Raw genomic sequence first — 24,761 nt, 5'->3', positions numbered from 1 at the left:
GCTAAATGCTAACCGTGAAACTTTGATGAACTGCCGTTTTCTTCGCGAATTAAAGAAAGCGATAAAAGCCTCCGCTGGTATCCGGAAAAAGAATATTGGTTCATGAAATTAGTGACCCCAAAAAGTCAAAAGGTGTTTTTCTATTTCGAAATAGTAATGATTCTGTCCGCAGTTCAAATGCATCCGATGACGGATGCGAGCACAGTACACAGTTCAACCATAATTCAGTAGTGATACCAGGAACCGTAAAACTATTCTAAATAACCTATATAGCTATTGCTAACTTATCAATTGAAGGAATATAACGATCATTTTTCTGATACCTTCAACGTGAGTAAATAGTTTCACCCCGAAAATCGAATCAAGAAAGACGACCAGATGAACTAATGAACTAAACGAATAGAAAATATTACAAATTTCACATAAATATTAAAATATCGGAAATAATTGAGTTCATATAGGGTCGGATGTAAGGAGTCATTTCGCCGCCGGACAACCACATCTGCAATTCGCCCACCACCGAAATAAACTCGAGGAAACTGCGATAACCACTAAACGAGGTTCTATCCGACACGGGTCTCGAGAACGAATCCCGCCCAAAAGACGATGCATAGACGACGCGCAGAATAGGTCTTCCCCGCTTGCCAGGGTTCGATTGCTTACTGTTGAAGCCCTCGCCAACGCAAACCCCGTCGTGACAAAAAGAGTCAACTTCAAAAATTTACTTCATCATGTAAAATCGTAGAAAAGGTGCCCGGGTTTGCGGGTATTTGACGCGGTTTTGGTTGTAGGTAAATAGCCGCGAACGCACTGTGCACACGTGTGGATCGTGTTTACAAATAGAATGGGGAGCATGCGCACTGCTAACAAGATGGCGGAAACTCTCTTGTGAAAAAAAAAATCGCGGCGGCGTAAAATTCTGCGGCCGGGCTGGCAACCAAACCCTGGCAAGCGAGGACGAGAACTGTAACGATTGAAATTTGTTACAAAACAGCAAACGACTCGGCACGACGCGGTGAAATGTTGAGGGAGCATCTCAAAATTATGATTGTTGTCTCAATTAGATTAACTCGCGGAACGGTGTCTTATGTGTCTTATCAAGGGGTGGACAGGGGGCAGGAAAGAACTAGACAGTCGTTCTTATTGACACACGTATCGACATTTCGAGATGCTCCAGCGAAGTAACCGCGACGACTAGGTATCTATGAAGATTTGCATTCTGACGTGACGATTAGATTTTGTAACGAGGCACGGCTTTAACACGACGTATAGCAGTGCTAACGTTACATCGCCGCTTAAACAGATCGCCGAAGTGCGCACTTCAAACGCGCGCAGCGAGCGAACCGACTGTCGGTAACCTGGTGTTACGCAAGCGCGAACTTCGGTTATTGGAGTTAGTCGACTACAGTCGAACCGAACGAAACCGATTGTCAATATTAGTCGGAACTATGGCCCGGAAATGGCCGACCACGGGATAGAGCGCGGTCGCCGTGGTTCGGGCCTAGTTCCAAGATGGCCGACACCGCGAACTGCGTTACGACCGAACTAAAGCGCGTTCGATCATTAGTTCTTGAGCCGGCCGATGACGTAGCTCGATTATTTGGGACTGGTTATTTAGTTGATGTTCGCGGTCGACTATCGACACCCAGCAGTTGATCGCGCATCGCGACGATTAGCCTTGCGTCAGACAACTGCTCCGGGTAGTAACGAGCTTCCAGTGGTCGGCGCGAAATGGTGCCATCGACGCTGGTCGGATGGATGAAGTTTTGCGACCGAAATTCGGTACAGCGACGACGAAATATCCCCGAAGCAGTCGCGGCCGTCGCCCCGAGAAAGAGAGTCAAATGAACGCGCGTCGGTGAAATAATCAACAGTCGGAGGATAACGAACAGAGCGACTGAAACTCGGACGTAGTTTCAATCGACTGCCGAATTACCCCCAAACTATAATATATACATTTAAATTCATACATTACAGCAAACTAGAATGCTATGTAATCGTTTTCTAAATTGAGCCACCACTCTTTATATACGTAGGCCTACTTATTACCCTCAGTAATGAATGATACACAGGTAAAGACAAACAAGGCAACTTCATTCTTAGAAAATATGACCAATACGGATAAAAGCAATACGACTAAACGCGATATTGAGAAGATTCGTAGAGCAGCCGCGTTAACCTGGTGTAGAACAAATAGCCCCTATATCCTGTTACATTTTTCTTCGTTTGCCTGTATTTGTTATATCGTCCGATAATGCAACATTTCAATGAAAATAAATTTCAATTCCAAAATATAACGATACAATTAGTACTTTAAAGGTTCAATGAGCAAATTTCACTTTAACTACCTTCATTATTAGGATATCCGGGGACTCGTGATAAATCTGATTATCCATAATCATAACACTACTGTCTATTACAACATCTGCAAAATGGCCATTATTGTTTTTTTTTTTTTATGTTGCAGGAACTATACTGACAACAGACGCCAGTAAGGTAGTAGCGCTTTCTCCATTCGATTGCCCCTACCCCTTCCATGTCAATCCAAATTTGATGAACGTGCTAATATCTCACTAGAAATATCTTGATCGGTAGTATTCGTACATTAGGCAGTCGTTCATTCCGTTACTGACATTCTACATTTACTCTCAAGGTCGAGGAAAAGATTTCGAACTTTCACTCCTGCACGATTGACCTTTGACATGCTTTCTAAAAACCGGTTAGTCATTTGGTGATTCGGTTATTTGGTGGCCATGGTTTATAAAACTGCATCGGAGTCATAAGCCGATTTTAGTTTCTTCAGCCTAAATTCATCGGCTAGGCCTATTTGAACATTTCCCTAGCACAATTGCCTCAGTTGGGCGGGAAACTATGATTCAAAACGTTGTAAATCATCCGCCCCGTCCTAGTGGCCACGTCAACCACTCGCAAATGTAGGACTCTTATGATTCCACTTCATAAATGTCTGTGAAATACGTAACAACTCGGATTGCGAGACCCATTCCGTGTATTTACCCCCGAGCATTTCTTTAAAAAAGCTTAAAATCATTTTCTAAAATTAAGATAATGGGATTGCCTTTTTCGCCATTGCTTGCATCAATGCAATGCAATTACGCTGTACTTGGTCTAGTGGTTGAGCGCATTGCAAAAGCCGCTACGCCCTTAGACTTATCCCGTCCGGCGAAATCGCGACCAGTTTCGATATCTTATAGAAATTGTTCACCTCCTCATCCGAATACCTCGAAACTTTTTTTGATCTGATTTCAACGTTGACTTTCCGGGAGTGTCCGTTCCAGGCGAGGCAATTCGCGTTCATCAGCAACGTTAGCCGCAACTTAGTGCGGGCATCGGGAATACCCATCCTCCCCCGGCAGGGATTCGAACCTGATGGCATCGAGATAGCCACGGCACGAAACCCTGCCATAATCGACCGAGTGCGCAGATACATGCGCAGTTCATATGATGTGATTTTTAGCCAATCAGAAATCCCGTTTTATTTTAGCCCGGGTTTTCCCATTTATAGTTCTTCCTTGAAATTTGCCTCAACGATTATACAACGAGCAATCTGATTGGTGCCGCCAGTTTTCGTTCGGATAGCTGCGCATGTACCTGCGCACCCGGTCTACTGATGCAGGGGTTCGTGCCGTGGCTGAGTGTAGCGATGCCATCAGGTTCGAGTCCCTGCAGAGGGAGGATGGGAATACCAGGCTCCGATGATACCAGTACCGGCACGTAAGCGCCTTGCCCCACTCCGGTGAACATTCGTTTCGATTGTCCGGTTTCGTTGTACGACTTACTTGTTTAACTTCGTCCGCGACGTGCCCGGGTTTTCCACCACCAGTGGAAGGATTGGATGTCGGCGGTAAAATGAAGAATCGCTTTTCTCCGGATATAGTTTCATCTATTCAGCTGGGTATTTACGGGGCTTTACTCTGCATGCCCTGTCTTCCATCCGCCACGTAACGGGCACTCTCCTCCTAACGAAGCCGTTCTCGGAACTGTCGCGTAACGCGAGCGTATACCAAACCAAAGCGTCCCTTTATGGGTACTGCGAAACCGTGTACTCGACTTTTCTCCGAGAACAATCTGATTGATGCAGTTTGCCGAGAAAGCCATAATCGCCACCGGTAGCATCTGGAATAAATGCGAAAACTTCTTGCTGACCTGGCATTAAAATAGTAATTTATGGAATAGGCGGCCGAAAACTGAAAGGTTTATCAAGGTCGCAGTAACACATGTCAACGGAATTATTATCATGTCAGGTGTTAGACTTTTTATCAGCACACCTTTTTTCAAAGAAAAAGGTAAAAAAATAAATACTATAACCCACATTTCACGTATATATCATTTACACAAACAAACTTTCAGTAACTGACCCCTGTACTGTGGTATTTAACCACTGGTTTACATTGAACAACCTTCCAGTAACTGGTCCCTGTACCGCGGAATTTAAACACTGGTTTACAATAAACAACCTTTCAGTAACTGACCCCTGTACTGTGGTATCTAACCCCTGGTTTACATTGAACAACCTTCCAGTAACTGACCCCTGTACCGCGGTATCTAAATACTGGTTTACAATAAACAACCTTTCAGTAACTGCCCCATGTACCGCGGTATTTAAACACTGGTTTATAATAAACAACCTTTCAGTAACTGACCCCTGTACCGCGGTATTCAAACACTGGTTTACAATAAACAACCTTTCAGCAACTGACCCCTGTACCGCGGTATTCAAACACTGGTTTACAATAAACAACCTTTCAGCAACTGACCTCTGTACCGCGGTATTTAAACACTGGTTTACAATAAACAACCTTTCAGTAACTGACCCCTTGTATCCCTCAATATCGAAATTGCTATTTAAACTACATTAACGTTTGGAAGGATTCAAGTGATTGCTGAGAGTTTCATTAACGTAATTCAACCACAGATTTATGTGCATATTTCATTGAAACGAAACTTTGCAGCGATTTTAACAATAGCCACAGCTGGTGCTGCGGCCGATTTTTATGTCTTTTGCACTAGAAAAATAAACCGCTTGATCAACGTTTTCTTAGTTCTATTCGCAACCGGAGCGCGCGGGTCATAAGTCATCGGAGCTTGCGTGCGCGCGCGGGTAGCGGGTGTCCGAGACGGTTTTAATGGCCGATAAACCAGCGATTCATGTCGTTTCGGAAGTGTCATTGATGAAATTATGTGCCACCTGGCGAACGGGTCCGACCTCCATAAAAACGCGACCTCGCGCCGTCGCACAGGATTAGTATCTCGCCGAACCGGAGAGATAGAACCGTTTGATCGAGCGAGGAAAATCATCTCGAGGTGAGTGAATCATCCCAGATTATTACTATCATTGTTATCAGATTTTATATCATTATTTATATCATCGTAATCATTGCTATTATCATTACTATTATTTTCTTTACCCAGACATCAATAGAAATAATGGAGAAAAAAAATTGATAAAAAATAACGAAAATGATAATAATTCTAATGGTAATAGCTAGAAGCGTTTGAGTATCGACGCTGCTACCACACTTAAATTGCTTCTACCTATGATTGCGGGCTTTCTTCGTTCAATAATATATAGATATGCGAACCGTATTATAAAGCATCATATGTCTCTTGTTTTACTAAATTGCCGCAGATGAAGGTCGTTATAGCTGTAATCCTAGCGTTGGCTAGCGCTCAAGCGTGTAAGTACCCTGTCGATTTAAAGCGCGAATAATTTTCATACATATTTGCATATGATTTGCATATCATCGTCATCGAAAATGACAAAAAGTTCGACGGGCTTTGCATATGCGCATTATTCGTACGCTACTTCAAGCGCCGCGGTAAAAAAATTCATTTCCGTATTTGTATACTTTTCAGATTTCATGGGCGGCAGTCGTGAGTATACACTAGAAAAATTGTTCTTCTAGAATTTCGAAAATAATTCCTAACGAAAACGAAAGATACCCCGAACGAAGCTTGTGATACACTGGCGGATGTTTTGCTTACTGCTTTACTTAGTGATAGATTAGATACTATAAATAATCGATACCATTTGACCGAATAGAAATAGGGCCTATAGAAATAACATATTTACCAATGCTTCGAAACTGTATTCGAAAGCACACGACTTTTATAGAATTCGAACCTACTCGAAAATTCTGTGAGGACGAACTACGAGATTGATGAATATATGCATTCGCTTTCGTGAAGTTGTGTTGACTTAGCCATGTTATTTTCAACGATTTTCTATTAATAGACTTACTGTACATTTGTAGCGTGGGGAATGGGTCCCATTCACCAACCGTTCGGAGGACCGTACAAACCGTCGTACGGACCGGCACCTGCACCGGCTCCGGCCAATCGTAAGTTGAATACTATCGTTTTTGTTCGTGATGAAAGATCATTTGATATAGCGCTTAAATCAATGCAAACTGCGCTTAACTGACGTTATAGAAATCTATACGTTGCGCGAAGCCCTGTTCGAATGGCATTAAGCAACCGCAATTACTGTAGGACGAAGTAGAAATTTGAAACGGATTGCTAATTTGCTGTAAACACCCCAAAATGCCAGTATCAGTATATGTAGCCTAGATCTTTACAATACCATCTCGTAGCCTTTTGAGTCTTCACAACTGAAAATATCTCTCATTCACGGTGTTTGTATTTGATTTAAAGTGTCTCAGATACTGGAAACCAGCTACGACAAAAACAGAAACGGCTATAGCCTCACAATTAGAAAATTATCATTATTATTTTTTCAGCGGGTCCTGCAGCACCGGGCCCGGGCTACTTCCCTTGGCAACCAGTAAGTATGACTTAATTTTTCCAAAGAACGCATCATTGAGCGTCGTGAAACCGTTCTTCCTAATTGTCTCTTCTGTTTGAAAAGTTCTATGAAACAATCGACACAAAATCGAGGCAGATCAAGCGCTGACAAAGAAGATACGGATTTACGTTTTTAGAATCGTGGTTCCTATCACTAGTTTTGCGCTGCTATGAACCTTATTTTGTACACTACGTGTCACCGATAAGTCAATTGGATTACTTACCTCCTGTAAACGTTTTGATAACGAAAATCAAACTAATGTTGATAATAAAAATTTAAAAAAAACATAGATTTTCAACCGTGATTCGTTTATATCACAGAAACCGAACTATCCACCAGGACCGGCACCGGGACCAGGACCGCACTATCCACCAGGACCGGCACCGGGACCAGGACCGCACTACCCACCAGGACCGGGACCGATGTACCCGCCGATGCCGGGACCGTACCCGCCACGCCCGTACAAACCATCGCCGTACGTTTGTAAAAAGTACCCGAAAACCCCGGGATGTGAACCGCCGCACGCGCACTGCCGTAAGTAGAATATACGAACAATCTCTACTTACCTAAAGTCAGCAACGTCCACAACTCGGTAGAATCAACGGTTAACCATTAATGAAAATTCACACGGCTTCTCTGGAAAAGGAAAGCCTATAGCCTATAGTGGTAAAATTCAATCAATTACAAAATAAACGAGGATTTCCAAAATTCTCATCGCTTTTTTTATAAAGCCGCCGATTCGATGATGTAGAACGCGTCATCCATTTACATAGGACCCATAGAATAACGCGTAATAGTAAGATAACAAACCCACGATCTACAGAATTTAAAAACAAGAATTTATTCATTCAATCTAAAATATATAGAATACACGACGTTTCGATCTCACCCTAGAGATCATCGTCAGGTGATCTATAGATAGTGGGTTTTTATCTTATTATCCGTTCACCACGTTTGAGTGTGGTTATCGTTCTAATGCGTAATAGTTTTTTTCGATGTATGGAAATATTGTTTTCGACGCTTTTTTACGACGTCAAAATATGTAAAGCTGCCAAATGAAAACTAATGACGTAACTTATGATCGATACACCGGGTTTAGGATCGAGCCCATGCCGTAACGGCTGCCTGGAGGATACGTTAAAACTAGATCGGTTCGATCAAAAATCTGATAATTCAACTCGGTGATTTTCTATTTCCCCCAATATTGCCACAGGATGATTGCCGAAACAAATATCTGTATATTCAATCTAATCCAGCTCATCCACTACCGGGACTAGTGCTAGAATGTCCAGAAGGAACCATGTCAGGTACCAACAATCTCATGTGGTCGGAAGCCGCGGGTACAACCACGACGTTCACATTGGTTTGTCCCAAAGAAGACCAGGTAAGGATTATTGTTACGTCATGAACGCATAGCTATCCATAGCAAGAAATCGATCATCTCGTGGCAGCATTAGTGGATGAGTAGCGAGTAGAACAGACGTAAAAAGTTCTCTATGAACCCCTCTATCCGGCAGCTTTAGCGGAAGAGCAGCCAGCAAAACAGACGCAATGGGTTCACGGTGTACCACCTCTCCTCACATGCAGCGGAAGGGCAGCGAGTAGAGCAGACTCAATAGGTTCTCGGTGAACACCCTCTCCTCACAGCTTTAGCGGGAGAGCAGCGAGTTGAACAGTCGCAATTGGTTCTCGGTGAACCCCCTCTCCTCAAAGCTGTAGCGGGAGAGCAGCGAGCAGAACAGACACATAGGGTTCTCTGAACCTCTGACATTAAGTATCTCTAACTCATCGCCCGTCCACTGATTCTATTTTCTTGCAGAAGGTAAAGGCCGAGTTTACAGCCATCAATGCTAACAATGAAGCTTCCGCCGGAAGCTGTGATGAGGGATTCCGACATAAGGTGAAAGAGACCAATGACCCGGCCGACTGGAGCCAGTGGGAATGCGGCCAACAGACCACACCAATCCCGGGAGTCGAAGGCGAGGGTGACGTCATGTTCCTTCAATTCAAGGGTACCACCGCGTTGTCCGGACCGCCAGAGGCGCTGGCGTTCACTTGTCAATGCGACTAAACGGGACAGAACGCGAACCAGTCGAGATCTACATTCACATACAAGAGAAGCAGTATAAACGACGCCATCTGTTCATAGATACAAGATGTACGCGCGAAATTATACGAAATACTTTTGGATCTCTAAGCAAAATAATGAATATTCAAATAAATGTATCTCGATTGCGAGATATCTAACACTAATCATTATCATTGAACGACTTGTATCGTCATGGCCATATGGTGGAAGAGTTCACTTCGGGTTTTCGTAAGGTATATCCGAATAAAATTCAGGTTAAAATCACTGAAAAAAAGGTAGTTGGTTCGTTTATGTATGGTCTTCGCAGCCCGTTTTGCCCGTAGAAAGCGCGATGAGACATTCGTGATCGGGAATAGAATCACGACGTAAGCCATTCTATAAGCGCCGGCTTTCAAAAACTTGTCCATCCACGTCCCACGTGGGCGCAAAGAAGACGAATGCACGGGATAAGTGGTTTCTTCGTTTCCCGACGTTTTTCCCCGTAGAAACCGCGCGGTGAACGATCTATGATTGGAAATGCCCATAAAACAACGGACATTTAACGTTCAAACAGCGACGACATTTCCAAAACTGATCATCTACACCTCACCTGGGTTCAGGGCTTAACTAGGGACATTTCTAATCGAAACCGAACTGTCAAAAAACGCCCGTGTCGAAAAAAAGGCGACCCATTTACTGGAAGATATTCTACGATGTTTAACAATGACACAGCAATTTTACTCATTCGTCGATATCGTCAGGTGGGAGTTTCAACGGAATCTTTAGAACCTGGCGCAGTCGGCTGACTGACCTACGAAACTAATTATCCGCTAGATGGCGAACTAGTCGGTGGATCCTCAAACCGCACTGGCATCAGTATAGCTTTTTTAAGTCGTTAAATTGCCGAAAGACTAATAGATGGCGTTACCCTGTTACCCATATCAAGAGAAATACATTTGTTCTCAATGGCATTGGGCGTTCAAGCGATGATGTAAAGATTACAGTGCTCTTTCGCTATACATAGAGTTTCACGCCTGACAATAGTCGCCACCTAAAACAGATAGTAAACAAATGAATATATCATTTTTCAAGCCAAGATGTTAATTCGGACCTGGTGAAATTTTGCTAAATCAATTCTGGAATACACAATCAGCCCCCACCCCCTAACTTTCCCAATGTATAAGTCCAACCTTTTACAACCATTTGAGTTATATATAAGTTGATCAAAAAGGATTCGATGGCCTAGGCCAATTTTGGACCCGTAAATGGCCCAACCCCTTTTGATATATGGTGATTGAACTGTACATGTAGTCAATTAGCTATAAGATAACTGTGAATTTGAAAAAAAAATACTTCTCTCGAATTGTGACAGTGGCATCATAAACCCTTCATCTGACTGTGTATCAGTCGTTTTATATGCATCTTTGTATCAGTCATTTCTTCTTGGTGAGAAGCGATATTGGTATCATAACCCCTAGCCTATATCTGTAACTGTGTATCAGTCATCTCTCCTTGGAGAGAAGCGATATTGGTATTACCCCTAGTCTACATCTGTAACTTTGTATCAGACGTTTCTCCCTGGAGAGAAGTGACATCTGTAGAGAAGTGACCCCTGGCCTATATCTGTAACTATGTATCAGTCGTTTCTCCCTGGAGAGAAGTGACATTGGTATTATTACCCCTAGCCTATATCTGTAACTGTGTATCAGTCGTTTCTCCCTGGAGATAAGTGACATCGGTATTATTACCCCTGGCCTATATCCGTAACTGTGTATCAGTCGTCTCCGTGTTGAGAAGCGACATAGGTTTCAATACACGTACCACTAACTGTGTCTCAGTCATCTCTCCGCAGTTCCGTCCCAAGGCACTAGGGCCATAAGTCATCGCGCGCGCTGGGACCGCGTGTTCGAGACGGTTTCAATCGTCGATATTTTGTTTACGCAACGCAATTTTCGGCGTAACACCTGCCGAACAGATTCTCGTTCAGCATTAAATCTCGCTGCTCCAGACTTCGCACGGCAGTCGCGCCGAATCGCCGAGATAATCGGGTAAACAAATCAGCCTGAGGTGAGTTCTATATCCCTGACTTACTTTTTTTAAAATATCTAGATTTACAAAATTAACCATTATCATATCAATTATAATAGAATATATATATATATATATATATATATATATATATATATATATATATATATATATAATAATGATTAAACCTGTTTAATTTGTATATTGCTACTTTCTGCAACATTCTGAAGACACGCTATTATGATACGAAACCCTTGGTTGAAGAACTATAGTGACTGAAGAGATTTTCAATTTGAAAAAGTAGATACGCGAATCTATGCTTAATCATCGATAGTTTATACACGCGCGATTTAAGAAAAAAAGGAATCGCACTCATTAAGCCCACGAGTTTTCTCTGGGAGAATATTCCGCGGATTGTGCAGCGCATTGGGGGCCTAAAGCTCGTTTTAATTTTCATACTTCTCATCGTAGGCTCTCTGCATTCAAATATACAACGCAAATTAAAGACATTAGACAAAAGTATGTGTTGTCTCAATTTTCTTTTCTTTGCCTTCATTTTCACGACGAGCGCAGATGAAGGTCGTCGTCGCTGTTATCCTAGCGTTGGCTAGCGCTCAAGCGTGTAAGTACAGGTTTATTTTGAAAGCGTGACGAATTTGTATATTTGCATATCATGAGCATAGCATTTTCGAAAATGTTCGGCGCTTCAATTCGAATTTTGCACTTGGATTCGCGCAACATTTAAAATACCGTGAAAAAAAGACGCTGCACTTACTAAAAAAAAAAAAAAATATTCCCGCATTTATATTTTCAGATTTCATGAGTGTTGGAAGTCGTAAGTATACGCCGACAAGTGTTAGGAAATTTGATTCGAACTCACTTGAAATGCCGTATTATGACAAGCTATACGATTTCGATGAATAATAGCTGACCCATCATTTCGGAATTGGTCTTGAAATGCGCAAATTTGAGGAACAGGGATATAAGATTCGTGGCGATAATGCGCGCTAACAAAGTTTCAGTTCTCAAAGTCCAACTTCATCTAATGGTTTAGATATTTTTCTATTTTGGAAGCCGAGAGAAAACGCTCGATGTCATTCAATTGCTTTTTCTCGTTGACTTTCCGCTGTAAAATCTTTACGACGTTTTTTGTTGATGGAATTTCTGTCTATTTGTAGCGTGGGGATCGAGTTCAATTCGCCAACCGTACGGACCACCGTACAAACTCTCGAACGACGGAGCCGCCCCGGCTTCGGCCGATCGTAAGTTGAAAATGGTCGTTTCAAATTAGACGTCGTCGACAAAACGCATTTCATAGCGCGCTTAACTCGATGCAATCCGCGCTTTACCAAATCTATGAAAATCAATGCGTTTCGCGACGCAGTTTTCGAATGCGACTAAGCAAACTCGAACCTGAGATTCGAATATGGATTCGCAATGCAAAATTCAATACCCATAGTCATGAATTAACCGCGCGATAAACCACATTGTACTTGACGATCATTTTTTTGGAATTTTACTGGTGAAATTCCTAATATTCCTAGTTTATTTTCAATCGGAACCAAGGATAAACACTGCACGGATGTGAAGTATCAGTATTTGAACATGAACTGATAAAATTCATAATGTTTGTGGTGTCTAGTCCATTTTCAACAACACGTCTCAGGTTTAGAGACGTTAACACACGCGAAGCATAGACGAACAGCTTTTGAAAGTGCGCTAAACGTCTGATATCTGGGGTTCGTAGTTCATTTTCAATCAAAAGATCTAAGCGAAATGCGAAAACTGAAGGGAACGTGATTTTAGGGAAGATCCCATACTAGGGTAGGTCCTGGTTGCAGATTATTACCGCCCACAAATACACGAATACGCTCGATCATTAGATTCTACACAACATTGTAATCATAGTTTTTTTTTTCTCAGCGGGTCCTGTAGCATCGAGCCCAGGCTATTTCCAGTGGCAACCGGTAAGTATGGCCGTTTTTGTTCTTTTGCGTCGTATCAGATTTCAGATATTTTGATCATTGTCTTATTGTCAGAAGTTAGCTGATTCGAGCCGAACTAAAAGTTGCCAAAAATACCAATGAACGCAATCTTTCCAATACAAGTAAAACATCTTATCAGAGCGGAACTGTAGTAAAGTAAAAAAACAACTTATTTCTAATGGTATCTCTGACCTTGATAAATACATTTCTGTGAAAAGGTAAAAATGCCTAATAAATCTTTCAAAAAAAGGAGCGATTTTTAGAATCACTGTTAGCCGCTATTTCGCCCCACCTAGCAGACGCGCAGGGAAGTTCGATTAAGTAGGAACATTTTTTGACGTACGTACGCATATCACGCGACACTGATGAACAGAACCCGTGAATGTCACAAGTCAAAAATATAGTTCACCCGTGTAGCCAATTACGCTAACGCTGTACATTCGTTCGACTTTTTAGTTTGTTCAATAAACATTCATTTTACCTTCGCTATTCAATTCTATCAAAGATATCGAACTATCCACCAGGACCGGGACCGCACTACCTACCGGGAATGAGACCGTACTACCCGCCGGGAAGCGGACACCACTACCCACCAGCGGCGTACCCGTCTACTCGACTCAAACCGTCGCCGTACGTCTGCCAAAAGTACCCGAAAACCCCGGAATGCGAACCGGTGCAGGCGCACGACTGTCGTAAGTAGAATATGAACAATCTGGACTTACCGTCTCACCGACGTTTAGAAGCCTTGTTCTATCGGTTACCGTACGATAATTGGGACCAGTTCGACCAATAATACGTTGATACTACTACGCGGCGATCTGATACTTCTTATCTTCCAATAATGTCGTAGTAATTATCAGAGCATTAATTTCCTTAGTGCCTATATATGTATTTTCAATGCAGTGCATCCACTACCGGGACGAGTGCTAGAATGTCCCGAAGGAACCATGTCAGGTGACCACGTTCTTTTGTGGAGCGATGCCGCGGGAAAAACTACGACGTTCACGTTGATTTGTCCCAAACAGGATCAGGTGAGGATAATTCCGTTTTAAATTCATACGTATCCACGCGATACAGGAACTGTGTTATCTCACAGCTGCAGGCGGGGGGGGGGGCGACGAGTAGAACGGACGCAATAGGTTCTCGGTGAACCCGTCGCCACTCAGCTGTAGCGGGAGAACAGCGAGTAGAGCATACGCAATTGGTTCTCGGTGAACCCGTCGCCACTCAGCTGTAGCGGGAGAACAGCGAGTAGAACATACGCAATAGGTTCACGGTGAAGCCCTCTTCTCACAGCTGTAGCGGGGGGCGACGAGTAGAACGGACGCAATAGGTTCTCGGTGAACCCCTCTTCTCACAGCTGTAGCGGGAGAGCAGCTAGTAAAATAGACACAATAGATTCTCGATGAACCCCTCTCCTCACAGCTGTAGCGGGAGAGCAGCGAATAAAACAGACGCAATAGGTTCTCGGTGAACCCCTCTCCTCACAGCTGTAGCGGGAGAGCAGCGAGTAGAACATACACAATAGGTTCTCAGTGAACCAAGTCCTCACAGCCGTAGCGGGAGAGCAGCGAGTAGAACATACGCAATAGGTTCTAGGTGAACCATAGCGTGCGCGCAGCGAGTAGTTAAAATACAATAGGTTCTTAATGAAATCACATAATCTATTAAAATGTATTCTGTTGCAGAAAGTGAAGAGCGAGTTTACGGCCATCAATGCTAACTTTGCGGGCCGCGGCGGCTGTAGCGAAGGATTCCGACATAAAGTGAAAGAAACCAATGACCCGGCTGACTGGAGCCAGTGGCAATGCGGCCAACAGACCACACCAATCCCGGGAGTCCAAGGCGAGGGTGACGTCATGTTCCTTCAGTTCAAGGAAACGACAAATATGCAAGGAGTTGCGCAAGAGGCGTTGAAGTTCACATGTCAGTGCGACTAAATCGGACAGAACGCGATTGAATCGAGATCTAGCTGCCACCGCATGGAAACGATTTGGATATAGAATTAGTGCTGCCATCTATCGACTACATCGGATCGACAACGTCGTGAGAAACGAGCTTCAAAATGGCGCCGAAGAAAAATGGCGTCTCTTTCATTGGTACGGATCGGACCCGAGTCGAATTGAGCCCGTGCCTTATTTAAAGAGCGCGTAAACCACTCACTCGATACTGAAAAATGCTAAAACAAAGCGAAATGAGTCGTTGCCGAAACCAGTTACAATTCGCTCGCAATTAGTTGTCCCTGGCGAAAACATGGCTCGGGTCTGGCCCGACATTATCATACGTTTTAAGTCGAACCAAAGTCAGACTTAAAAGGTATGGGTCCATTCGCGTGTGACTGAACAGTTGTTCCGGGCGGGAACAACGTTTCAGCAACCGGCCCCGCCTTCTTAAAACACCGTCGTCTGATTATAGACGCAACACGTCCAAGCGAAATAATACCAAATACTCGTGAATATCGAGAAAAAAGAATTACTATTCGCCGAATGAAGCTCGATTTTGCGTGATATTGTAGCCGATTATAGAATGCAATTGTATCGTCGTGGCGTTCCGGTGGAGCTATTTGGTTCGGGTTATAAGATACAAAACCCACTATTTGAAAATTAAAAGAAATCTAAAATCGAGAATTTATTCATTGAAACAATCTAAAATAAAAGAACACGACATCCACCTCACGATGATCTCTAGTGTGAGATCGAAACGTCGTGTTCTTATATTTTAGATTGTTTCAATGAATAAATTCTCGATTTTAGATTTCTGTTAATTTTTAATATAGTGGGTTTTTATCTTATCATCTGTTCACCGCGTTTGAGTGCGGTTATCGTACCATTGGTTCGGGTTATTTTCGCATAACGGTATATCGTAATAAAATCCATGTTGATACAACCGAAAGAGTGCTTAATTCGTTTCGGTGAGGTTTTTCACGAAATCTTTGCACGTAGAAGCCGAGATGGGAGATTTTTTAATCGTGATCGAAAACGAACCAAAAGCATCGGATATATCGATGTGTTACGATGATTTATAGAAAACGCGCATGAGCGTTTCCCGGTGGTATAGGGTGCGTTTACGAGAAACATTGATTCCGAGATTAAACACGTTTCAATACAAACCCGACGATATTAACTTATAATAGTCGACGCTTTCAAGAGCACCTTGCCGAGAAACGGAACGTTTGAAGGACACGATATTCTTTACAGTATTTCATACATGTCCGAAGCTGATAACTCTGGGTAACGGTCAAATCTCCCCCGACGAATCGTCGGGGGAGATTTGACCGTTACCCAGGAATAAAGACACTCTAAATATTTGGATGGATATATGAAAGCTGTGGGTACTGGAGTGTGTAATGGGTAGTGTAGTGTGATCTGTGTACATTTGTGGCCAGCACACAGATCACATTGTTCATTGGGGTTTGGTCAGTGACTCGCGAGATTTTCAACAACACGGAAGTAACGTGTAATAAATGATGACTTGAATTGCATGACTACCTACCACCCCTCATTATTGTTGGAAAACTAAACGTTCCGCACTGACTAAAAATTAGTAATAACATTTTAGAAATGGCCAGAATTTTTAACTTAGGTTCTACCTCATTTTTATTTTACAATTGCAATTGGTATAATTCTTTTTTAAACGGCCGTTAAGGCTTCATGTTTCGTCTGCAATTCACTGCAAATAGTTGCGCAACTATGCACATTTCAGTGTTTTTGGCAGCTGTACACTCAATCGGCACCGTTCGTGACTAGCTTCACCGCGGAATTATCATTAATTAACATCGCCATATCACATCATCAACTTATATTGTGCCTTAAAACCCTAACAGCCGAAATAATTGAAATGCACACACGATTTCTATCATTGAAAATTGAGAGAGTGGCCGTGTTTGTGTTTGCTGCTTCGCGTAAATCCCGCGCGGTGGCGCCACCGCGCGGAGTGGGGCCGATACGTCCAGGTTGAAACAACCGAAAGAGTACATAATTCGTATAGGTGAGGTTTTTCACGAAATTTTTGCACGTAGAAGCCGAGATGGGAGATTTTTTAATCGTGATCAAAAACGAACCAAAAGCATCGGATATATCGATGTGTTACGATGATTTGTAGAAAACGCGCATGAGCGTTTCCCGGTGGTATAGGGTGCGTTTACGAGAAACATTGATTCCGATATTAAACACGTTTCAAAACAAACCCGACGATATTAACTTATAATAGTCGACGCTTTCAAGAGCACCTTGCCGAGAAACGGAACGTTTGAAGGACACGATATTCTTTACAGTAATTCATACATGTCCGAAGCTGATAACTCTAGGTAACGGTTAAATCTCCACCGACTACCCAGAGTTATCGGCTACGTATATGGGAATTATCGAAACAAAGAGCTCAATAGTACAAATTGTATGTATTTCCACGTCTATCCAGCGCGCCCACTAAAAACCAAGCCACGAGGTCGTCTTTTATCAGCGTCATTTCAAAAACTGATCGCCCGTACTTAACCGATAAACTCTTCTAATTGATAATGAAAAACAAAAACAAAACACGGGACATCAACGTTTCGATACGTCATTCGAGGCAATTTTTGGCACCCGCTGGTGACACAGCTGTCTACCTCGAGATGTCCTGTCCTCAAAATATATTTTTATGCGCAAGCGCGCGTGTGTTTTACGTATTTGCGAGAATGAAGACTAAACTTTCCGAACGCGAATGCTCGCACGTCGATGCGATAAGGTTTCAACGACTGGAAACACAGTTCCACTACGGAAGCCCCTAGGTGACATACGAGAAAATTTTTTCACAAATTTTACTTATTAAGTCGAATTTCGATGCAATAAGTCGAATTTCGTGTTAATTAAGTCGAATTTCGACATAATAAGTTGAATTTCGTGTTAATTAAGTCGAATTTCGAGTTTTATTTTCATGTCGAATTTCGACTTATTAAGTCGAAATTCGACTTAATTAACACGAAATTCGACTTATTATGTCAAAATTATGAAAAAAAATATCTCATATGTCACCTAGGGGCTTCCGTAGTTCCACCGTTGTTGAGAGTTAGAATTAAAGTTACTTCATTTTCAATGGAGTCAAATTTTAACTCCGAACTGTGTGGAACTGGACTTCGCAACGTCGCACGCCATTCCCCTACCAGCACCTAGACCTCGGCACAATGGCACATTTCGGTATACTCGGTTTGGGTGCGCGTTTTCTTAGTCCAATCATCTAGCAGATCATAGCACATTTTCTGAACTGGGTCAAACAGCTGCGGGCGTTCTGACCTAGTTTATCTAGTTTTAACGCAATTATATATGATTTCACGAACGAAAACTGGAGTTTCATACGGTTTAAATGTTGCTAAAACGGTCAAAACCAACCTGGGTACGAGTGAAATATGATAATACACGCATCGCAGTTTTTAAAAAATAGAAAACACGACGCAACGATACAGGACAAAAAGTACCCTAACAAAATGGCGGCTAGCAACTGTTAAATTGTTTATCAGATACGAATACATTAATTCGAATATTGTTGTACATGTATAATAATGTTATAGTTATAACAGTAATATTGATGTACCTGTCTATATTATAACGTTCTGCGCGTCGAAAACAGCCGGGGCGTTGTTGGCATTTTTGTTCGGTTTTTCACTCTGTTTTCTATTGTTTTTGTCTTGCATAAATATCTTGTAATATTCCCCTGTTCTCAGTACGCCTGATGATGACTAATAGTCTTTAGCCGAAACGTTGCGCAAATATATACTTTTCTACTCAAGTTTCTCTTTTTGGCTGAATTTATTGAGGGATTTCTCTCGTTAATGCAATTATAGTTTTTGTTTCATCGAATGGATACGATTTGTTTGACAACTGTTAGTTCGAATTGACAGCGGCAGAATGGCCAGAATGGTCGCCGGCGCGGGAATTGGGACCTGATGTCGTCGTTAGACTGCCCTATTCATCCCTTGTAAGCATCGAACCTGATGGCTATTGCGAAACTCTGCCTCGTTCCTCCCTCGCAGGGATTCGAACATGATTACATAGCGAGTCTCTGTCACGTTCCTCCCTCGCAGGGATTCGAACATGATGACATCGCGAGTCTCTGCCACGTTCCTCCCTCGCAGGGATTCGAACATGATGACATCGCGAGTCTCTGCCACGTTCCTCCCTCGCAGGGATTCGAACATGATGACATCGCGAGTCCTGCCACGTTCCTCCCAGGCAGGGATTCGAACATGATGACATCGCGAGTTCTGCCACGTTCCTCCCAGGCAGGGATTCGAACATGATGGCACGTTCGATCCGAAAGATCGACAAGAGATGACGAAGTGCTCGACCACACTTCATTCGTTTCCAGGAGTTCATTTGATATTTTTTTTCAACGTACGTTCAAAAACAGATCGTCGACACATTTGGTCAGGAGTTCAGCTGAAACATTTCCAGTTGGAAATATACTGCCAATCGCGTGACATTAGACAGTGCCCCCTGGCGGTTTGTGACTGACGAGGGCCCTGTCGACGCAGTCACCAAATCAAGTCGATTTTAGTTCTAACGTTACATGTATAGTTACAATGAAAACACATCAGCGCGCTTCCAATGCGGAGGATCGTCCATACTTTATATACCCGATACATTTTCAATTCGAAAATAACTACACAAACAATTCACTATACATCACGCATTACACATCCCAGACGATAACTTTAAAAAAAAACAGCGAAACGAATCGGTTACCGACGGGAAACCAATAAAGTCGAGCTGACGTGTGAAAAACCGAGCGAATATCATTCCCATCGAACATTATCGACATCTTTACCGATGACGAATTGTCGCAATTAACGCGATGACGCCGAAAGATTCTAAACCGTAGCCGGTAAAACGGCCACCTGTTCACGACAGAACGCATTTACAAAACGCCTTCTTGTGGACGTTGACGCGTTATTGTAACACGATATGTAAACATCGCGAGACACAAAGGCGGACACGTATTTCGACGAAAGACGCCCGAGAAGACAAGACCGCAATTCGAGGTGAGGCGTTTTTACTCATATCATTCCGGTTACGGATTATTTTGTTTCAAAACGGGCGCGAATCGATTACGAATAGGATTTACTAACACGCGCGCTGCTTTCTAATGCGTCAATAGATTTTAGTTTTTTGTTGTTGTTTGTTTACAGAATTTCGAAGATCAAATAATAGCGATAATTCGATTCGGCGATCAAGATATCGATATGAACGCTGTACACGCGACGATAGTTTTATTATCCGCAGTCAGCGGCGTTTGTAAGTATGAGCGCTCGAAAAAAATGATCTCCGTATATATTCCTAACGAGACGATAGTATTGGTTGACTATTTATTTGACGCGCGAGCTTTCGCTACTCATGAATAGAAGCTTCATTAGGTCAACCCTTTCAGTGCGTCTACACCGCAGTGCGGTGTATAAATCAGTGATGGATTTTGCCAGTACACCGCACTGCGGTGTATTGATGTAATTAGTAATTTGTAATTATCTCTATTGAAAAATGGCAGCAAGTGTCAAACATAGTGAAATAATAGTAACTAACGATACACCGCACTGCGGTGTAGACGCACTATAGTGGTATTCCCATTGTTCAACACACTAGGGTGGAATTTTTGAGAATTTTCAAATTTTCTCCAGCACTATAGGGTATTAATTAGTCAGCACTGAAAGGGTTCGGTATAAATTCCTATGACGGAGTTCGTTATCACCTATTTTAATATCATTTCGGTTTTTTTTTGCAGCGGCGTGGGGGTACGCGCCTTATCAGCCGATGCATCGAAAGCGTAAGTTATACCTAAATCATGTTTGCTGCCTCGATCTCTAGCTCAAGAAGTTAGACATTTTATCGGCACGCTTTTCGATTGCGATCGTTTTATACTTCGCTTATGTTCGGTAGTTCACCCGAAATATTCGTGATTGAAAATGAACTGCAAATATACTAGACGTTAGACATTTCATAATCGGCGCCCTTTCAGAAACCGACCGTCCAAATTTCACGTGTGTTCAGTGCTTCGCAGGATATACTTAAATTGAACAACAAACCTCGCACATTTTGATCAGCAAACTTAAAGAAAAACGGACAGGCCACACTTCACGTGTGTTCAGGACATTTCTACGGAAGCGATAAGGGGCCTCGAGATGTCGCGTTCCAACTCGACAAGTCGTCATATTTATGTCAACATATCGCGATATATCGCGTCAACTCGACATGAATATGTCGACATATCGTGACGTTTTCACGACGAATTTCGCTTTTTCGCCCATTTTCCACGGGACAAGCCGTCATTTGAAGACACGTCTAAATGTAAGATGAGGACGCCACTAATATGACGACTGGGTTGCGAGGGAAATGGTCGCGAAAACGAAATATGTCGTCAAAACGTCGCGATATGTCGACATATTCAGGTCGACTTGACGCGATATATCGCGATATATCGACATAAATATGACGACTTGTCGCGTTGGAACGCGACATCTCGAGGCCCCTTATCGCTTCCGTACATTTCAATTGAAAATGAACTACGCACACGAAATATTGGACTTTTTATCAGGACGCCAAACACCCCATGAACTAATTCTTGTATCATTTCAGCTGCTAATTACTACGCTACATGGTACCCGGTAAGTCCGCTAAATACACCTTTATATACACATAAAGTGCTATGATTATCTCATAGTATAGCGCTTTTCATAAAACAATAAATCATCATTATAAAATTATTACCACAAATTGAAATAACGTAACCATGAGATTACAATCAATAAGTTTAACTAATACCGCCTTCGCAGCAACGACCGCCGCATCCGAACTACGGCATGTACCGACCGCAGCAGATGTACCATTATCAAGCTCCGAATCAGAAGCCAGCGCCTTGGTACTGCATGCAATACCCGAGCGCACAGGGCTGCGCATCAGCGACCAACGCTAACTGCCGTAAGTGTATTTAATAGACGCAGTAAAAACCGTTAGAATGATACGTACGGAAGCGTCCCGGGGACGTATCTATTTAAAAAAAATTTCGAGGTTAATCCCGAGTTTGTACCTTGGAATATACGAGTTTTCTCGGTTAAAATCGATATTCGGCGGTTTATTCCGAGTACGAAATTCGGAGTATTCCGAGTTTGCAACTGGGAGTAAACCTCCAAAATCACATTTAACTGAGAAAATGGAATAAACCTCGAATTTTCGTCTGCTAATAGATACGTCCCCAGGACGCTTCCGTGGGTTACGGAATAATTAAAAATTATATAAGCCGATAAGAAGTCGTTAATCTTTAGGTTGGCGAAGATTAATCGAATACGCCTGACTTTTTCTAATCACATTTCGTCGTTTCTAGCGCGCCACGTGCCGGGTCGAACCGAAGACTGTTCGACCAACGACGACGAGAGCAAAACGATTTTGATGTGGTCCGAAGCCAAGCTGAAAACGACGACATTCGAGTTGTTCTGCCCGGAGGACAAGGTACGTATACGACAGCTCGGTGCCGAACGCCGACTGATTCGCAGTGAACCGTCGAATGACTTACGGGTGTTCGAGATGTTCACCTTTGACGGGTGTTCACTAATCAGAGGGTTGGCGGAGGTGCTCTTCAAGAGATACAACATGACGATCATAAATAACTAGAGGGGTAGTACTATATAAGTTAGCTATTTATTTCACGCACGAGATGTCGCTACTATTGTATAGAAGCTTCATCGGGAAAATGAGTATAGCCAATGGAAAAACAACAATATCTATAGGCAGACTGACACTAATTAGATTCAGATTCAGATTCAGATTTAATTTATTGCTCCAGAAATTATAAAAATTTTTTCGAGCACAGGATACAAAAAAATAAACAATTTACAGTTATACAATTACGGTTACTCCAGTTACATTTATAATATACGGTGACAGTTTCTTCTTCTAAAAGTAATACTATACACGCAATTAAAACGTGTGTGCACAGCGATGGCTAAATGAGGTTATGTGCCTTTTTTATAAATACTGCTAGCTTCCTCAAGATGTTTGGATCTTGTGATGTTAAAAGACTGATAGATTTTCTTAAGTTAGGGAAATTTACTAGCCGTTGCGGTATGTAGCGACTTCTTAAACTTTCCTAAAAAAAAAGAACTGAGTCAGCAAGGAACATAGAACAATGACGATAACAAGGTATAAAACTGCTCAAAAATGTTCAAATTTTAAGAGAATTTATTCATTCAAAATATCTGAGATATAAGATACGCGACGTTTCGATCTCACCCTAGAGATAGATCATCGTCAGGTTTGTGAAAACGTCGTGTGTTTTATATGTTAGATTTTTTGAATAGATAAATTCTCGATTTTAAATTTCTTTTAATTTGTAGATAGTGGGTTTTTATCTTATTATCCGTTCACCACGTTTGAGTGTGGTTATCGATGATAATGTTTCACATGGGGATAAACGATTATGTTCACGCAATTTCTCTCGTAAAAGATATATCAATTATTGCATTTACACATTTTCCTATTGTAGAAAGTTAAATTAATTTTCGAAACGATCGAGCCCAGCCCACTGGCGGCGAACGGCGAGTGCGACTCGGGATTAAGAAAGAACGTGAAGGGCACCGGCGACGTCGAGGCCGACTGGGGCGAGTGGGAATGCGACAAGAAGGGACCGTTCATTCCGTGGCTCACTAACGGCGAGGTGGTCGAAGGCGAGAGCAACGAGATGCAGCTGCAATTCAAAGCGACCGCCGCCGCTGCCGCCGCAACCACCAACATTTTCGCGATGTCCTTCAACTGTCAGTGCGCTTGAACGCGGTGTAATACGGCGGGCCCGATTCGACCATCGTTCGATCTGTTTCGATATCGGGGGAAACGATAATATGGACTTTATATGTATATAGCCCGTTTATCGTCCTCGCTTGTCAGGTTTTGATTGCCGCCCGTTGAAGCTCTCAAGCTCAAACGCAAACCCTGACCGCAAACCTACGACGATCTGCGGTTAGGGTTCTTGTTGGCGTGAGCTTCAGCGGGCGGCAAACATAACCCTGGCAAGCGAGGATGCCCATTTATAAATACCGCAGTTATGATCTTGCTTACAAATGAGATATATTTCAAATATCTGATAATACGCTCAATTGATACCAGTTTCACAATTTCGGTCGTTATCTCATTTATCGACTTATAGTGTTGCCATCGACTCATATAGTATCTGCAATATTGCGCTCATCCGGCAACCTATTCAACTAAATGGTTGATTCCTGATTTTCTCAAGTTTGATGTGTAACGGAAATACAATTTTCATTGAAATATACTAGAATACCATTTTCATCTTTGAGCCTCGCAATACGATTATCGTTTTTGTTTCATCGAATCAATGCCGTTTAATCGACTAACTTTAATCGTAATTCGAATCGAAGGCGTCGGAAAGACTGGCGCGCGCTCCCTCGCAGGGATTCGAACCTGATGACATCGTTCGACCCTGCCACGTTCCTCCGTTGCAGGGATTCGAACCCGGATGGCATTGTGAGACTCTGCCACGTTCCTCCGTCGCAGGGATTCGAACCCGATGGAATTGCGAGACTCAGCCACGTTCCTCCCTCGCAGGGATTCGAACCTGATGACATCGTTCGACCCTGCCACGTTCCTCCGTTGCAGGGATTCGAACCCGGATGGCATTGTGAGACTCTGCCACGTTCCTCCCTCGCAGGGATTCGAACCTGATTGCATCGTGAGTCCCTGCCACGTTCCTCCGTTGCAGGGATTCGAACCTGATGACAGCGCGCACTCCTCCCCGGCTTGGATTCGAACCCGTTATATATGTATGTTATGGTTTGACTCACGTGAACAAGTAAAAAATAACAGTGAGTAAATGTCTATACAGACAT

General features: G+C 42.8%; 1 protein-coding gene and 1 long non-coding RNA gene across 2 annotated transcripts; both read left to right on the top strand.

The window, feature by feature from the left end:
* The first annotated feature begins 6,289 nt into the window (after window positions 1-6,289).
* Window positions 6,290-6,921, top strand: LOC141913939 (uncharacterized). The gene is made up of 3 exons (XR_012620675.1): window positions 6,290-6,359; window positions 6,759-6,802; window positions 6,887-6,921. It is a non-coding gene; the product is annotated as an uncharacterized LOC141913939 (long non-coding RNA).
* Window positions 6,922-20,791: 13,870 nt separating this feature from the next.
* Window positions 20,792-23,686, top strand: LOC141914221 (uncharacterized). Its single transcript, XM_074805488.1, has 5 exons — window positions 20,792-20,801; window positions 21,502-21,530; window positions 21,699-21,843; window positions 22,247-22,371; window positions 23,405-23,686. Exons 1-5 carry the CDS (start codon window positions 20,795-20,797, stop codon window positions 23,684-23,686), a joined length of 588 nt encoding a protein of 195 aa, XP_074661589.1. The 5' UTR covers window positions 20,792-20,794.
* Window positions 23,687-24,761: the final 1,075 nt, after the last annotated feature.

Source organism: Tubulanus polymorphus, chromosome 12 (genome assembly GCF_964204645.1).
Source record: "Tubulanus polymorphus chromosome 12, tnTubPoly1.2, whole genome shotgun sequence".
Classification (NCBI taxonomy): Eukaryota; Metazoa; Nemertea; class Palaeonemertea; order Tubulaniformes; family Tubulanidae; genus Tubulanus; species Tubulanus polymorphus.
This window is presented reverse-complemented; position numbering and strand designations above follow the sequence as displayed.

Bases quoted from the DNA above. Each gene is read 5' to 3' on its own strand.
- LOC141914221 (XM_074805488.1), top strand. The intron at 21,531-21,698 runs GTAAGTCCGCTA...CCGCCTTCGCAG, and splicing joins ACTACGCTACATGGTACCCG to CAACGACCGCCGCATCCGAA. The intron at 21,844-22,246 runs GTAAGTGTATTT...CGTCGTTTCTAG, and splicing joins AGCGACCAACGCTAACTGCC to CGCGCCACGTGCCGGGTCGA.